The sequence below is a fragment of the Nylanderia fulva genome, unplaced genomic scaffold (assembly GCF_048542155.1).
Source record: "Nylanderia fulva isolate GAGA-0341 unplaced genomic scaffold, ASM4854215v1 Scaffold28, whole genome shotgun sequence".
Lineage (NCBI taxonomy): Eukaryota > Metazoa > Arthropoda > Insecta > Hymenoptera > Formicidae > Nylanderia > Nylanderia fulva.
Window position 1 is genome coordinate 459,717 of NW_028190347.1, and position 19,322 is coordinate 479,038.

Genomic DNA, 19,322 nt, shown 5'->3' on the forward strand with positions numbered 1-19,322 from the left:
AACTACCTTTCAAGTATAAGCGAATAATTATCTTTCTTTAGAAAAAAAATTAGCTAATCACGCAGAGGGCTATTATCCTCATCCCTTACATTAACATAAACAGGGTGTCTAGTAAAATTTGAAAATAAAATTTAAGGACATTTCCAGGATATTTGCACGATTTTTCAATAGTATAATAAGGATTTACAAGAAATTAAAAACTTTATTTTCTTTATCAAATCCATAATTGCATGTTCTCTTATATTATATTGGAACACTTAAAATCTATAAATAAATTTTGCGTGACACATATTTTTAGACTCCTAAATAAAAATATATTGTATTATTTACAAAGTAAGATGAAATATTTTTTATTCGAATAATCTCAACTGTGTTTTTAGCTGAATATTTAGAAGCAACGAAAAAAAATCAAGGATCTATGAGAAATTTAAGTACGTTTCCAAGACTTTTAAAGAACAAACAAAATTACAGAATATTTCAAGGATCTCAAGGATTTCAAGCACGGCTAGACACCCTGATAAATATCTCGAGATTACATTTTGTAGTATAATAATTGAAAATTTGTAAAGGATTGACCGTAATTATAAATATTAATAATCTTTTTGGAGAGATATAATTTCTTAATTCCTTCAATTATTTTCTACACATTCTCCAATTGCAATTCTAATTCAATTCATTGCTACGCATTTTTCTAGGCATAAATAAAGTTAGCTTCGCTAATAAGAAACAGACGAGATTTCATGCAATTATATTCAAAACTAACAAAGGGAGGAATTTTTCTCTCTACGACGAGTTACCGTCCGCTTCCAATATTCAGAACCCGAGAATTGAATTTCCGAGATGGACAACCGGCTAATTTTCGCGACTCGTCGTGATTGCATCTTAATGCCGCTTTCAGCGAAGAGATTCTTTTCCGAGATATATATATATATATATATATATATATATATATAAATACGCGCCGGTGATGATGTTCCTGATGACGACGGAGAATGATGACAGACAGAGTGCATAAACTAAAAAGAAAGAGAGAGAGAGAGAGAGGTAGAAAGAAGAGAGGAAAGGGTGGAAAATGGGGTGCGCAAGAGACGTCGAGTTACGCGTTAAAAGCGGAACCAACACAGGAAGCTCATTAAGTTGCACCCCGCAGGCTGGATGCACACACAGAGATACAGCAGATGCCCCTTTTCACCACCCTGCATCCATCCTGCCTGCCTCTACTTCCCTTGGTTACCTGTCTCTCGTTCAACCCCCTCCGTTATCTATCCTCTGCCACGCATCGTATGCGTTACGTCGTTCGTTAGACGTCATTGACGAAACAAAAATTATAAAGACATGTCTCGGGCTTGAATATTTTCGCGATGATTGTTCTTGCAAACCCGTACATTCTTCCATAAATCACTGTTACTATGCGAACTCATTTAATGATTTGATATATGAATGAAAGAAAGATATCGTGTACCGAAAAATCGAGTTGACAAACGAGGAAAGAAATATTAATAAAAAAAAGTTATGTTATATATCTATTTATAATTAAATGTGTGTAAAATTCATACGTATAAATTATAATATACAAGAGCTTTGATTTTACTTGAAAATATTTATACACAAAGAATTCAAATTTTATTAATATTTTTTCGAAATTACATATTATTAAACAAAGAATAATTAAATATATAATTAAATAATTTATAATTATATAAATAAATATATTATATTGCACAATATAAAATATTCATATGCAATTAATAAAACAAAATAAAAATTGTACAAGAGCCTCTATAAGCGCCAAGTAATTATAATAAAAATCGAAACGTAAATCACGCGAGTGCAAATGTAATTTGGCGATACATCGGAGCTGTAAGTCACTTTATATACCGATTGTTCAATGTCCATAGGAGGTGAAGGAAGCATCTCGCGCTGATACGAACGAGAGATTCGAGCGAGAGATCCGCTTTCGCGGGATCCTCTATCCCAAATAAATATCGATCCATTTAGGCCGGTAACGGGAGTATCCGTTAGTTCGTCATGGGATAACTGAATCGGTTTGTACGAAGGGGTATTAGCCCGGTTTTAGAGAGAGGGAGAGAGAAAGAGAAGGATTTATGCAAAGGGGTGAACAGGGACGAGACAGAGAAACTGGCACGTTCTGTTTTCGAAGTGCACTGCAAATCGCTATAACGATTTGTTTTGTCCGGAATGCGCGAGAAATGTGAGATCCGAGTAACGAGAGTTATTCTATTTGTTAACGCAGAAATAGCGAACACGCGGTAGATACGCGATTCTATTAAGCGTTTCGCAGGGCGAAAGACGAATCGGTGTTATAATCAAACGAGTGGTCCAGGGGAGAAAAGGGAAGAGAGAGAAAGATGCAATTCGATCTACGCGAACGAATTCGAGATTGAGAATGAATAGAACGAGCTAGTTACGGCAGACTGAATTAAAATAAATCCGCGCGGTAGATTACCGCGTTAATTTTTATACAATTTCCGTTCGGTAAGCTGTACCGGTAAACGCATTTCGGTAACGCGCCGCTCGAAAATTACGACGTTACACAACATTTTTCTCTTCAGACGACAGTTACACCAATTACGTTACGGCGATAATGAGAAGCGTCGCGCGATGCAATTTTTTAATTAGCGCGAGGATGCTTGCAGCGTATTACTCGGGCCGGTAGTATCCTTCTAATATGCATTCGCATATAATCCAAATGAATTACGTTTCAAATATTAAATCTTCCTTCTAAACGCAAAGCGATTTCGTCGAGAGACTTTAGGTGGATATCAACTTTTTGAGCGAGAATACGTATACACGCGCGCGTACTTTGAAAATTTGTAAGCAAGTATACAATTTTTATTTGCTAATTCTTGGGAATATAATCGATCGTTATTAATAGAATAGACAAAAAAAAATCGTAGAAAATTAGTACGATAAAATCCCGCGCAAGATGTTATTGTACGAGACGTACAATTAGCAAGTATTTTCTTTTTTTGTTCGTTATATTCGTTAATCTGTCAGATAGACTGACAACACGATACGATGCGGTAACACCGATAATAATTTCAATTGTCATAATGTTATCGTGATAGTACCGAAGCTACCTGATGCCACGTTGAAATTATATATCAGCAACACAGTCAAAATATTTTACATGACGTATATTTACGATACGCATTCCGTATTTGCATTATATCGTACTGTGTGCTTTGTGTGATTCCGAATTTATTTTAATATTATTATACAACATATCAAACATTTTTCACAATTTTGCAGTAATTAATACTACATAAAATCTTATAAAAAATAGATCCTTTTTAGGAAATAACAATATCTCAAAATAATTGTTTAAAATGATAAATATATTAAGCGTACACGGAGAGAATGTTACCCTTAGAATTTACCCTCAAAATCAAAATTGTAATTGTGACACAATATATGGTATTGGAAGAATTTTATGAGTTTCTCTGATTAATATTTTCCACAATAGAAATATTAATTTAATATGTATAGAATAAAATAGTTCAAACATATTTTATATCTTATTGTGATAGATATTAAATAATAATATTTTTTATTGCAGTAAATATTAATCAAAGAAACTTATAAAATTCATCCATATTGTTCCATGATTATTATGATTTTCAGAAGAAATTCTAAGAGAAAATTCTCTCTGTGTATGTGAAAGGCAGAAAGAGAGAGAGAGAAAGATGAGAAAATTAAGATGTTAACTAGAATTATGAGTGATTGAATTATTGATAAGAAAACATTGTACATCACACTTGCAGCGATCGAGAAAGCATGTGAATCATATGGTTACCCTGTCGCTAGCCAATGTATTTCGAAGATAAATAGTTGACACGTGGAAAGATTTATGCTAAGCGGTGACTCTCCTGCTCAGGAAATGGACTTCGCCAACGTCTCTTTACAAATTCCTTCAATATTTCTAGACTCTTTTACATATCCTGAATTTAAGCGCGTGACATAACCGAAAAAATTATATATATTTCATTAACATTCGCATATAACATATTTTAACGCAAATCAATCATTGCGATCGAGATACTCATTAATCGAAGGATATATATGTATTTTAATTGCAATACCAATTATTTTATATGAACTCATAATATACCGCAAATAATTTCATATTAGCAAGATAAAAAGTATAACGCGATTACGCGGAGCGATCGGTTTGTATTTAATGTTAATTGCAACAATTCGATTTTACTTTAGTATCTGCTGCATATCGGATATGCCATCGACGTTAATAAGGGGATTAGATCAAACGGCCGCATTTAACATTAAATACGTGTTGTGAGTGAGGGACTACCCAACACGCGTTTCGACACGCTTCGTACCGCACGATATAAACGAAGATCAAAGGGTTATTTACACCCGTCCCGCTAACATTTCAACCGGCGAAATGTTGCAAACTATGCGGCACACGGCGACGGGCATTTTCATTTACGTAAAGTGCAAGTCTACCGACCAATAATATGTGGCGTAATTGCTGGACAGTATTAACGCAATTTATATTTCGCTACCATATATACATGCGCCAAACTATCCGTAACTTTTTTTACTTGCGGTTTTTTCGGCATACGAAAGCAATATACATATATATATACAATATATGTATATATGCGACATGTTTTTCAAAAATTGTCAGAGTGAACGAAAGATAAAATATAATATCTGTGTGCATCAAACGATAAAAGATTAATCATAATTATTGGAATAAAGCAATTAATATTCCAACTGTCAAAATCAATTCCAATAAAAAAGATGTGCTATTATAAAAGAATCAATTTTACACTAGAATAATTAAAAATTTTACTTTTATAATATATTATTTCTTTATATAGCAATATTATTTTATAACTATATATATTTCATTAAGTTTATTCATTGAATTAAACTTAATTTACGCGATTAAAAAATTAAATTCCAAACGCACAGATAAAAATATCTTTATTTCACGATAATTGCCTATATGGTTAATCCCTCTTTTTTTCTAATAGGGGGATGCGTGCGGGGACGCAAGGGGCAAAATAACTTTTATATTTTCGATGTGCGGGCGTGCATGAAACCGGAAAGATCGCCGGAAGGAAGAGTTACGATAGGAAGAAAAGTGACCGCGATAATTACTGCCGTTAGTTTTGGATGCCTCCCTCATCCCCTAGCCGCGTTCAATGGCTCATCGGTATATCGGGCGAGGTAACCAATAACATAGATCTACTGGTGAACGGTATCATCAGTCAGTCCGTCCACCGGCATGTTTATTACGAGGCGCGCGTCGACGGAACAAATGCCTCCGCACCGAGAGAATGGAAAACCACTCTACCCCAGACTTGTCCATTTACTCCTGTCCTTCACTTTCGTCACTTCCTTCACACGTCCGTGTGTTTGCATTTTTGCCATTCGCCAAATTTATCCGGGAAAAGGTCAATGTTTCGCGCGAAAGTTGAAAGTTTGCGCTTTGCGCAGAAAAAGCACTCGTATATATAAGCAGGTGGTTAATTCTGAATGGCTCTGCACATGCATCGTTGCTGAATTTGTTAAAAAGAAGACAAAAGCGGAATTAAACGTGTGTGATGTATAACTTTGACAGTCTCTAAATTGTTGCTAAATGTTCTGTATATATAGGATGTCCCAGAACTGGCGGAAAAGTTTTTAATGACAGATTCCTGGTATCATTCGGAGACGAATTTTCCTCAGCGAAAATGTCGAGTCACCAATAATTTTCGAATTATAATAAGCAGTTGAAAATAAAGGAAACTTTTTTGGAAACTAAGCCTTGTGGAAATAAAATATTAACTATACTTTTTCAGTTAATTTTAGATAGAGTTTGCTTTAATAGAATTTTAATATAAAGCTTAGTTATAAAGATACATAATAACAAAAATTGGGAACATGCTAAAAAATGATGGTCTCCCTCCTTTCACTTAAGAAAAATCGTCTCCAAATGATACCAGAAATCGGCCATTAAAAACTTTTCCACCAGTTCTGGGACAACCTGTATATGCTAGAATATCGAACAAAAATATTATTGCATATATTTACTAGAGAGAGATAGTATGAAAATATTTGTATTATAATTACTACATGGAGAGAATTTTTTTAGAGTTTACTCTGAAAATCATGATAATCATAGGACAATATGGTATTAAAAGAATTTTATAAGAGTTTCTCTGATTAAATATTTACGGCAATAAAAAATATTAATATGTTCATAGTAAAATTAATTGAACATATTTTATATCTTATTGTGATAGATATTAATATTTTTTATTGTGGTAAATATTAATCAGTAAAACTCATAAAATTCTTACAATACCATATTGTCTCACAATTACCATAATTTTTACAGTAAATTCTAGAAGAAAATTTTTTCTGTGTATACAACATTATATTTATTATGCATTATTATATTTTAGCTTTGCAAAAAATATTATATATATACATATATACACACATTCAATATTTAGTCGTGTTAATATCTCAAAGTCGAAAGACTATTATATATCAAAACTTAACATTTTATTTTCTTCATATATTTAAGATATTTATATATTATATATAATTTATATAATATACTTTATCCATCTTCGAAAATACAAGCACTTACGTGTGTATTTAAAGTTTAAAGCGCGCTAGGAGTGTAACAAGAATTTTGTAAAGATAGTCGATGAGAGACGAAGTAAAATAGCTAATTCTCTAAGCTTTTGAAAATGAGTGATCGTACACGGGCATATAAAATTTTATCCCTTGTACATGCATGTACAGGAATGTGACAACCCCTCAATGCATTGTTATCATTTTTTGTGATCTTCATCCCGAGGCAAATTTTCAAGCATATTTCCGATAAAATGCAATAACGCGTGTCTACCCTACATATATGTAAACGTATTTCAACAATTTATCTGCCGAAAATTGATGCCAAAATCCTCACGATAGTGAAACATGATTGGAATTTGAAAAACATAAAAATTTGCAAATGTACTTATTTAAATATTAAAATATGTAGTTTGAATATATGTATATACTAGTTTAGATTGTATCGCGGCTGAAAAATGAAATAGCAACATTGTATTGTTAATAACCGTTTATATTGTTAATGCCACCGGTACATGTACTAAATTTTGAATAACCTACACTCATTTGTGGCAAGTATCAAGCATTCTGCTAATTAAATTTCACATTATTAATAAGTTTCCAAATAATTTATGATTAATTAAAGCGTATTATAATATAGTATATTGTCAAAATCGCATTTTAAAATGCAATATTTAGCATGCGAGCATGCGATAATCAATTCAAATAAATTCAAATTAAAAAAAAGTGAATAAATGTATTATAACAGAGAATAATGCATCTCGAGTACGGATTATAATTTTCGCGTGTTCACTTTGCGTAACCTTGAAATTAAATCACGAAAAGCATACTGTGAGACTGCCTTACTCAATTCAAACTGGAATTTTCTTTACAGCACTACAAACAACTCTTGATTGTATTTTCGCAACGTTGCGTCTCGACAATCACGTTGGAAATAATTTTATTCTCATTATCTTTTCAAGCGGCGAGTCTGTCATTTACGAAAACAGAATCACAATTTAGGTAGAATCGAATTTCTCGCTTGAGACTGCGGGATCTGCTGCTACAATATATTTTTTATAATGTAACTATTCATATAATAATGCATAATAATTTTATTTTGTTGCATAATAGCATATATCGCGCTAAAGCACCATTTTATATTTTATAATTATACTTGTGTAAGTATAATCCATCATCTTAATTAAATTTTTGCATTATTATGTATACATATATATGTATATACTGTATAGCTACTGCTATATTACGTACACATATCTATAACAGAGAAAATATCACGCGTTTCTGGTTTATTATCAGCTTCTGTCTATAGATTTTAATTGCATAAATAAAAGTATTGCATTTTTAAATATTGTATACAATCTCGAGAAAATGTTTTGCTTGTTTCCGTCATGTGTTTTACAAAAACACATTATACCGTCTACGTATTAGATAAATAGGCAAGAGATTATATCCCGGAACAGAGACTTATATTTATCCAGGAGTTTTGCGACGCATATCCTATCGCGCCCCCAACCCTCTATATATATCTTGTCTTTGGAAAGCGGAATTTCTCGCAATTTTCCATTTTCTACCGTCTCGAAAGTGAGTCGCTTTTTTTTCCTACTTTCGAAGTTAAACAAACGGTCCATATGAAGTATCGATATACGTAGCCAAACACTTCTCGACGAAGTTCTATCGAAGGTATAAGCAATTTGTTTTGTCGAGCGAAACTCGCCGATACCGATATATATGAGCCGAGTTTTCAACAAAATGCTGTTGCAGCTTGGACATACTTCTTCCAACAATAAAGTGACCGCAGACGTACAACACGCGCTGCTGCATTGTAGCGTATTTTCATTCAAATCTACTATAGCGTACGAACGTCTATTACAGGTACAGGCAATTTAACGTGTTGCATAGCCATGTGAAGAATATAAATAATAAGTGACGGAAAAAAATCGACACGTTGTATATTTACACACGGAAAAAAGAATTAACTGCCATAACGAAATTTTAACTGTCCCTATATTGCAACCTGAAAATGTTTAAATTTTATCTATGGTAACTCTAATATGTTTTAGCTATAGTTTAACGGAGAATTCTATAGCTAAAAAATATTAGCTATCATAGCTAAAATTTAGGTATGATAACTAAATTTCATGTATAATATAGGGAATACAGGTAAAATTTAGCTATAGTAGTTATTTTTTGCAATAAAACTTTTAGAAAATGCGTAGAAAAATGATCTTTACCACATTAACTTTTTGATTTATTGTATACTCTTTTATCCCGCTTGACACTCAGCATCTAATATGCGTTCATGCGTTGCATTGAGAAATGATACAAGTTATACAGACGTGTCTCTATGACTGATACGAACCGATTATTGTGAACACGGGGGAGATCTATAAACCTGTATGCGCACGGGCAATTCAAGAAAATCGTGTTTCGATCACATGGCGGAAAATAAGATATCTGTTTCGCATACAAAGGAAACGACACTTTCTATGCATAGAAAAATGGACAGAATCTTATTTCCATTTTCTGGCACGCATCTTATCCGCGTCGCAGAGCTTCGCGAAAAATTCAGCCGGAAAATAATCGCGCGTATGGCGAGTCATCAGTAATCGTGAATATCAATTATATATATTTCAATCATTCAAGTTGCTTTTAATTTCAGGTAATTCTTGGCAAGCATTTAATGTTCAAATTCGGCTAATACCCGCATCGCGAAAAGTTTAGTCATCAGTAATCATGAATATAAATATACATATATGATTATATATATATTAAAATATATATATATATAATATATATATATATAAATATATGTATGAATATATATATATATATAAATTAATAATATATGTATGTATATATATTTTTTTCAATCATTCAAGTTGCTTTTAATTTCAGATAATTCTTGGCAAGCATTTAATGTTTAAATTCGACTAATATCATAGTTTCTTTTCGACAAATAATTAAAGATACACGCAAGGTATAGACAAAGGATGCTGTTTAATAAATAATTCATGATCGCGTGGAAACACTCTGTGGTAAGTATTTTAGACAAAGTCTAACAAAAGTTAGTATTACATATTGTACACCGACCTCACCGTGAGTAGGTAGAACTCTCTCCGTACTCTTTCCACTCGGAAAGACGTGTGTTTATTCCCAACCCGCGGCAATGCCGAATTTTGAACATTAGTTTGCGAACCATTTAGCACACACAACTATACTCCACGGCTTCCGCCTCCCCCTCTTTCTCTCTATCTGTACAGGCTGTAGTTGGAATCATGCAGTCACTGCATACATCGTATGCCCTCTTGTCCCTCTTGTACCCCCTTGTGTATATGTATAGATTTAACCACAACGGAACGACATAGTCATTGTGCATTAAGCCTGGGCAATGCACGTGGTGAACCTTCCAAGAGATACGATGGCTTCACTGGAAGCAATTTTACTAAGGAATTTCGTCTTTTAGGAATTTGCGCGAGACCGACTTAAACTCAAACACAGGGTACATTCGGGAGCTACCGATTATCCTCGGATAATTTTTCAATTTGCTTTTTCTATTTTGCAGAAACGCGTATAGAATTTAGAAACAAAGAAATTTTACTTTAGTAAATAGAGCTGATAAATAAAATAAATTAGAGTAAATAAAAAGCTGGTAATATATAGTATATTAATATTATAAAACATACACGGAGAGAAATTTTTTTCTTGTAGAATTTATCTTAAAAATCATGGTAATCGTGGGATAATATAGTTGCCAAAATATATTAATAGGTATTAGCAAAAAAATATGTAATAGTAAAATCAAATATGTTTTTTTATATTTTATTGTAACAGATATTGATTATAATATTTTTATTGTAGTAAATATTAATCAGAAAAATCATAAAATTCTTCCAATGCCATATTGTCCCACGATTACTGTGATTTTCAAGGTAAATTCTAAGAGAAAATTCTCTCTGTGCAAAAAAAAATACAATTATATTATAATTAATTAAAAATAATTTATTTTTTTTATCATTCAACATTACGTTGCGTTCAGTTTGTCACAAATTTAAAAAAAATCGAATTGGAGAAAGAGGAAGAGCAGGGGGAAAAAGGATAATCCAAATTTGTACGTGTGTACAATCCTAATATTTTATCATTTAAAAATTGTATATATAAAATATATTTTATTTATTTTTAAAATTTCTCTAAAAACTGTCGCGTGTTAAATTTATACCGCAAAAACTTTTTTTAGCGGTTTTACGCAATACTTTGGAGAGAAAAATCTGCTTTTCTTAAAGGATGATTAGAGTGCAGCGATAACAGAATTTGCGTTCAAGAATTTCCAATAGGATAATGAATTTAAGTAAATTTCAGATTAATCAAGACAATTTTGAATTATAAACCCTAAATCTTCTCACTGTCTCAAAAAATCTAATTAAAATTTTTACTTATTTCAAAAATATAATAAAAATAATATCTAATTCAACAATATATTACCACCAAATGATTGCCTTTAATTAATCGTACATTAAAGATAACTTGTGAATTAATTTCTTAAATTGTAAAAAATTTAGTTGTGCGTATCAATTTGGTATCATTCAATTTTATTTTCGATAATACAAAAAAGAGAAAAATTTTTACTCTGTCACGGTGCGAAAAAATAATTGTGCAAATGATCTTCTCTCGCGAATTGCCGAGTTTCATCGCGAATTATAATGGCAATTCTTGTGTTTCGGTTAATAGTGTTAAACATACTCGCGCGCAAATTTGAGATCCGACGTGTTCTATTGCCAAACTTGAAAGTGCGCGCGCTTGATTTGATCTCATATACGATATTCCTGAGACTCGATCTTCCCGTTCAAGAAGCCGCGGACGTCGGACGAGGCTTCCGAAACTCCTAGGGGATACCGACAAATTAATCTCAAGACTCAAAGTTCAGCAGAGTTCGACCGCGCTGCTCGATTTTCGTTTCTCCCCGATCGCGGTTTCATCTTCTACATGCGGAGAAATGCAAGTTTACTTATTAAATAAATAATAGTAGAAAACAGTAATATTGATATTCTATATTGATGTAAAGAATTCGTCAGGCGTACTTTTTTAATATATTAAATTCTGTTTTAAATAACTTATCAATTTCAGTTTTTTACACAGAAGATTGGAAAGTTTCTTTCTGTATAAAAAAAGCTATACAATAATGACTATTGTAATTAATAAAAATTATTTACAAACAATGTGACATTTTGTTTTTAATAAATTTTATTCGAATAAATATTATCGTATTAATAAATACTGTATATCGTATTTATCGAAGTTAAAAACAAAAAATGTCGCATAATTTCAAAATAATTTTTAATAATAATTATATTTAATAGAGAAAAAATACATATATATTATAATTTTAAAGAAAACAACAAGTGCCTTATAATCATTATAAAAATTATGTTATCTATTATTTTTTTATTACAATAAAAATCAGAAAATGCAATTGTAGCCATAATAAAATGGATCATGTAAAGTTCATATTACATTAACTGATTTTCATGATTGAGATTTGTGAGTATTCACATACCAATACATATAACAGTCAATAGAATATTGATGATAAGTAAGTAAGACAAATCTCTTTCAAATGAAGATAAAAATTAGTCAAATGATCAATCACGTTCAATCATGAACGTAAAAATAAAATATTTAAATTGTGTCATATTTCAAGTTTTTTAATAAAATTTCACACACACACACATATACACATATGTGCACACACATGCGCACGCACAGAATTAATGTAAGTGCATTTTTAATAATAATTAAAAGAATTAACATATATAATATTTAAAATTTTTTAAACATTATTAGATGCACAATTATATTCTGAATTCGTACATCAAATAAATATTGCATAAATTTAAAAAATGACGCTTATTTTCACATAGGCATCTATTTTTTCATCGTGGAAATTTATACAAATTATAAATATATGTAGATGGGTTTAAAATTATGTTACTGCAACTTTTACCGAGCACAGCCATTAAAAATTGAAATTAGATTCTTTAACAAAACTCGGAATATGTAAAACTTTGTCGGATTAAACTTTTTGAATGCCGATAGTTGACGGCGGTGCATAATATGAGAGCGCCAAAAAATTCTCAACATTAAAAGGTTATTAAAAAGAAATCAGTTATATATATCACACTCACCGCACGACGAAGTTTCAATAGTGCAGCGGGTTGGCGGCCAGCGATGGGACGATCCTCGAGAACATAATTGTTGCTTCCGCTGCCAAATGTTAGCCCGATACGCCGAATGGAACAGAATATTACAATACGTTGCCGCGCGTTCCGTACCAACGGATAGACGGTGCGCGACTGTGCAGCCGCCACTCTCGCGGTTCCCCTTTTATGGGTCGTCGCCCGCGCGTCCACTCAAACGTCGACACTCGCTACTTGACGGCCAACTTCGCTCGGGTGCGAGAATGAATCTCGCATCGCTCGCGACTCGTTATTTTCGACTGAAAAGAGATCCATATAATTGGCTTCTCCTATGCCCCAAGAGATGCTATTATCAATTTTCTCAGATATATTTCAATAATATATCAAATATTACATATTTTGCATAAAATGACGCGCTCTATTATTTCCACGACCGTCTACTTTTCGTCGAGGAAATTTATGTAAATTACAAATATATATGTGTAAATAGATTTAAAATGATGTTACCGAGACTTTATCGAGTACGACCATGAAAATTAAAATCAGGTTCATTAACGGAACATTTGCGAAATGTGTAACTTTGAATAATGGCGATATGCACGAGAGTGCAAAAATATCTTGGTTAGATCGTTCAAAGAGTTGACGACTTACCACAAAATTCGACGGTAGTACTGCACGAGTCGGCAATGCAATGAGTTTTAAAGAATAAATAACTGTTCTGATGCTTTATGAATAGAATGGAGTACGATTGCTGCGACGTTCCGTACGGATGAATAAACGATGCACGACTATGCTCCCGCTACTTTTGCGAGCTTCCTTTATGGTTGCGCGTCCACTCGACATTCACCACTTGTTACGGCTAACGTCACTCCGAATAAAGTTCACGTTGCTTGTCAAATTAACCGCGAATTATGAATTTGAAAAAGACAATCAGTTTCTCGGAACATTTTTGGACGCAATCTTTTATAATAAAATTAATTTATAATAAAAATTATAAATAATAATAATAATAAATTATAATAATATATTATAATAAAACACACACACATGTATAAAAATCATACATTAAAATGTACATGTATATAAAAAATTTGACATGTATATATATATATATATATATATATATATATATAAAATGACAAATAAAATTTTATTCTGTTGCAAATTAAAGAGCGCACTTTCTTCAAAAAATAATTTGTAAATACAAATATCATTAGAATCATTATTATATAAAGCTTGAGACATGAATTATATATATTGTAAGGAAACATATATATATATATATATATATATTTCTTATAATATACAGCTCCAACATGCATTTAAATTCATCATTGTAAAGTTTTCGCGTCGGTATAAATGCGCATGCGTTTAAATAAAATCTTTTTAAAAGTTAAAACAATTTGAAAAATTAACTGCAAAAAGAACATTTGCAATATATTATAAGCATAATTAACAGCATGAATATGTTCCTTGGTAATTTATATTTAGAAATAACAATCAATATGTAAAATTATACAAAAGACATATTACACGAAAATAAAATAATATTTTAAAACTTATTTTTATATTAGAATTGATTTATACAAATATTATATAATATGAAATATACAAGTATCATAAATTATTAACTCAATGTTTTTATTAAGGCAATTTTCTCTTTGTAGGCTCTTCGTGCACTCTAACAGGAAGAGTGGAGCGTGGACCACACTTCCACACATTACCATCCTTGTCGAGTATACTCGCACTTGCTGTGATTTGATATTGACCACCACTACCTACACCACCAGCAGTATTTCCACCAGCTGCACAAGGAAATACAATTGCAGGTCCAGGAATGCCCAAGGAAAGTAAAAATTCACAGGCGAAGAAATCACGATGAGGTATTACAGTTTGCTGCAATTCATTTATATTAGAATCCTGCAAATAAAAAACATTATTTAATATAGTTGATTAATAAAATACTTGATACAGTTTATGTTTATATATTGTCATTATTTGATACATATAATACTGTTTAATTTTTAATAATTAATATAATCATATAAAAGAGTCATTAAATATTCAATTAAAAGTGAATAAATAGTACCAACACTTTAATCACAATTATTTAATGATCTAAGAGAAATATAAAGATTATATATTCATAAACATTCCAAAAACATATATATAGCAGGAGAATCGTAATAATGAATAAAAAAGAATATTCATTGAATTCTGTACATAAGAATTCTGAAGAAGTTAAATTACATTAAATAAAAGTATCCAATGCAATTTAAAAACATATATAACATAAAAAAGATTCTTACCATTTAATTAATTTTGAAAATCATGATTGTTTTAGCCATATAATTATGTTAATAATGCGAATTAGAGATGCAGTATTGTTTTATTTACCTTCTGGTCAGAATTTATTTTCGAAGGCGGTGTCGTCGAGATGGAAATACACACGGCAGCGACAGAGCGGAAAAGAGATGCTCTTCGACCGTGTCGTAATACACCTTCGACTTTAAGTGCCAGTTGACTTCCTTGCGGCACAGAAACTGGTTCACCAAGAACACGTGGTTGAGGCGATACCGATAGCTTAATGCTAGTTGTCTGCAGTGTTTGGAAGAAATATCTTGGAATCGGTAATCTCATCGTTCCACCAGCAAGTAACATGACTTGCGATATCAAACAACTGACTCGCAAGTGACTGATAGCTCCAGTCTTGCCATCGGCGTCCCATGGTGGTGCTAAACAACGCAATTCGACGCAGCAACGGGCCAACTGTCGCATTTCTACAGAATCACCGAAATTAAAATTCACGGACTCGTTCTGTTGTTGATAGATTGAAATACTAGGACCACCACAAACCCGTTCTACACTGTTCGCCATTAATCGACATATTTCTTGTAATCTACATGAAATAAATTAAAATAAACATCCAAAAGTACATAGTTAAAGAAATGATAATTAATCAATTAATGAAAGTATACATACGCCCGAATATTCGCCAATGATTCTGGATCTGCATCAAAAGCTGACTGATACAACTTTTGATAATTGTCCGCACAATTCTTCAAATCTTGCGCTGACTTTCTTAACTGAAAAAAAAAGCAGAATTTGTTATATTTTATAGTACTGTAGCATGTGTTTCAATATATGTTATCCAATTTATCTAAATCATATTGCAATTATAATTGTAAAAATCATACCTGGTGTGTAACGCGACCATACCTTTGAAGATCATCTTTTGTTGCAATAACAACGGTGACAGCTATAGCAGGTGGTGGTGCGGTGCACAAAGATCTAAAAGTAATCTTTGACTCTTTCTGATATATTTTTTTAATTACATATACTGTATTTTTTGTTACTTACATGCATGAATGCAATAACTGGACTATGGATTGTAAAAATTCACAACGTAATTTCGAGTATTCACTTGGAAATTGCAAGCTGCGCAGTGGAGTGCTAGCAGCTTTAAGAGACGCGCAAGCACTCGCATAACGCGCTATCGCTCCATTCAATTTCTCCACAATCTCGGCTTTATTCAAATTTTCTTCGCCTTCTTTTTTATTCCTTTATATTATGTGATTATATATTATGTTTTTGTAGAAAGAAATACAAATAAAATCAGTATTAAATATTTTAAATGCATGCAAAGCAAATAATTAACTTACATAAGACAGCATTCTGCTTTTGTAACTAGTTCTAGACCAGACAACCAGAAATGCAGTTGCTCCGATGCTACAGTTTCTTTTAGACTCTTTAATATTTCCGTAGCAATTGTATGATGACCATATCTTGCGGCGCTACGTGCAATGCGATATTTTGCCCAACCATCTACGTTTTTTACAACACTATCTATTGCTTCTAAACACTCCAAATTCCATTCGTAACCTCCAGCTACAATTTGGAATAGTAATGTACAAAGCATTACCTGAAAAATTAAATAAAATGGAATTTTTACAAACAAATAATCCTTCATTGAGATAATTCTCTTCACATACTATATGAAAGAATATATGTTACCTTTGTATGTACATGCGAAGTTTGTTTAAGCTTCATCAAAATATCTGCTAAAAGCGGCAGCAATGTATTTTTTCCTAAACTACCAATAGCACCTAAAGCTTCACACAAAGCGACTGTTTGCTTCTCGTTCTGACCATTTTCCGCACTGGTGTTAATAAGGGTGGAACCAATAGCGTCAACAAACATAGCGCAATGACTCGGTTGCGATTGACACAGTTTTACCGTCGAACGTAAACACACTTTTAACTGATATAAATACTTATCGTCCAAAGCCAGTAATACAATCAGAGATTCGAGACAAGAGATGACGTCTTGTATTCCATAAGCGGGTAATCCTTCTTCGTAACTATAAAATAATATATATTAATTATATATCTTGTGGGTGTATGTAAAAGAGAAATATATGTATGTATATATACCAGTAACAGGCAACTCTGGAGAGTATAGTAATTGCTTTTACTGCAACAAATGGATCAGGAGAATAACATGCATTTAGACACAATTGCAATAAAGGACTATTTTCCTCCATATTTGCATCGCATGTCACAGTATTTTGGCTAAGTACCTGTACATTAGAAAGTTTTAATAAATATATATAATATTCTTTCATATAAATACATACATTGCAAATTTTTGCAGTTAAATATAATTTATATTGAATAAACTGACCTCAATCACATCTAAAGTGCGTATAAGAAGATCCGTATTTCCTGCACCATCTTGCAGAAGTGTTGTAGTACTCTCTGTAAATAGTTAGATGTTGATTACATCAACTATAAAAATATCAAGTATATATTTTAATATTATTATTAATATTTAATATTATTATTAATTAACTTATATTTGTACCAATTAGGTTATTAATAGAACCCTGTGGCCAGAGATGTGCTCCCCTTCTCGCCAAACTATGTAGAAGATGTAAAGCATGACGTTTTACAGACAATCTTGGATCATCTTGTAAATAGCGTAATAATAACACAACTTGTTGTGGCACATCTATTAATGTTGCAGAGGCCAGAGTGCTTAGTGCACTCAGAGTGACTCTGACAAATTCAGCTGCCGGATAACTTGCGAGAAGCTCCATACATAACTCATTAACCTTCAATATAATATATATATATATTTATATTAAATTTGCATATAAAATATATAAAACACATTAAATGTATATAAAAACGTATTATATACCATTGATGCTGTGAAAATGTCATGATGCATGTATTGTAAAATGGGTATAAGCTGCAATTTCATCGAGGCAGGTGTAGCTTGTCCTTTGATCATATCAGAAATTTTACTACACATTGATACAGCGAATAACTTGGACTGCGCTGCAAACATTTGAGCAGCATATATTGCAGCTTCTACTTCGACTGAATCATGCGAGTCCAAAGATCTTCTTATGCTATGATGTACCTTGCAACAATAATAGATAATTGTATCACTTTTATAAAGCCAAATTTACATGCAATTATATTATTAAAATTTCATTAAATGTATTACTTGTTGTCTTTCAGGAATAATACCAGCGACACTGCCTAATGTACGCAATGTAAGAGCCCTAGCAACTGGATCATTTGAATGTATAACACTGTAGATACGCCTTACAAATTCATCCACATTCAAGATTTTATCAAGATGTTTTTCACTCTGCTGACACACTCTTAGAACCCATACTCGTAAAAAATTACTGCCTGTGCGAAATACTTCAGCCAATTTTAACAGGGACGAATTTATTAAAATTGGAAATGGATACTTTTCAAATAATCTAGGAAAACGAACTATAGCTTCGCATTGCTCTCCAGTTTTAGTAGAACGTAAACCTACAACCAATATTCAATAAAAATTGATATTTGCACAATAAGCCAATTACATATATATAAATGTGTGTGTGTACATATTTAATTGTTAATTATTATTGTACTATTTTTTATTTTGCACAAATGTGGATAGGAAACATTTTTATACTAAAGATCAGAAATATAAACAAACCTTTATCAAGCTCTATAAGTGCTGTATTCGCATCTTGTTCGGGTTCTCCAAGACCAGTATCGTTAAACGCATTCATTCTCATTCCAATCATATTTTTGCACAATATAAATTACACGTAAACTATTTAAAGCACTGTGCTATCATATGAAATAACACCCCCAATCTAAAAATATTTTGCCGATTCTTACATAAAATCTCCAAAAACAAACTCAACAAAATACCGAAGCATATAGAAAAATTACCAAATGTATAAATATTTAATTATTCAATTTAATAATCTGTCTATTTACTATTTTCATTTCAGTCCTTTGATCTAGCCCGCCATCATGGCGCTCACCATGATTTACACATTTCTAGATGGTCTCGTGCACGTAAATTTTCGATCGAGACGATTGAACGCGACATCTTTTATCCCCGCTCACGTGACCGCTATGACCCAACGCAAGAGTGGGGTGGTGGGGGTAAAACGGAGCAAAGACGGAGGAGTGGGGAGAATGGAATGCGGCGCGA

At 32.1% G+C, this 19,322-nt stretch overlaps 2 protein-coding genes across 10 annotated transcripts in view; both read right to left on the minus strand.

The window, feature by feature from the left end:
- LOC114939171 (lachesin) overlaps positions 1-13,645 on the minus strand; it is a 38,306-nt gene extending 24,661 nt beyond the window's left edge. For all 8 annotated transcript variants that reach the window (XM_029313404.2, XM_029313401.2, XM_029313402.2 and 5 more), the window contains exons 1-2: positions 13,461-13,645; positions 12,798-13,108 (exon numbers count right to left, since the gene is read on the minus strand). The gene's annotated coding sequence lies outside the window, so the exon portion shown is untranslated. The remainder of the gene's footprint in view (positions 1-12,797; positions 13,109-13,460) is intronic.
- A 629-nt stretch (positions 13,646-14,274) lies between these two features.
- Positions 14,275-19,229, minus strand: INTS7 (Integrator complex subunit 7). 2 transcript variants are annotated; one of them, XM_029313411.2, is made up of 14 exons: positions 19,103-19,229; positions 18,813-18,975; positions 18,324-18,643; positions 18,012-18,236; positions 17,673-17,922; positions 17,493-17,566; positions 17,243-17,388; positions 16,824-17,169; positions 16,472-16,731; positions 16,170-16,370; positions 16,007-16,100; positions 15,792-15,895; positions 15,207-15,708; positions 14,275-14,729 (listed from the first exon to the last, which is right to left on the minus strand). In XM_029313411.2, exons 2-14 carry the CDS (start codon positions 18,901-18,903, stop codon positions 14,454-14,456), a joined length of 2,889 nt encoding a protein of 962 aa, XP_029169244.1. In that variant the 5' UTR covers positions 18,904-18,975; positions 19,103-19,229; the 3' UTR covers positions 14,275-14,453. The 2 variants fall into 2 exon arrangements, with proteins under 2 accessions (XP_029169244.1, XP_029169242.1); XM_029313409.2 differs by having other exon boundaries at positions 19,055-19,229.
- Between the last annotated feature and the right edge of the window lie 93 nt (positions 19,230-19,322).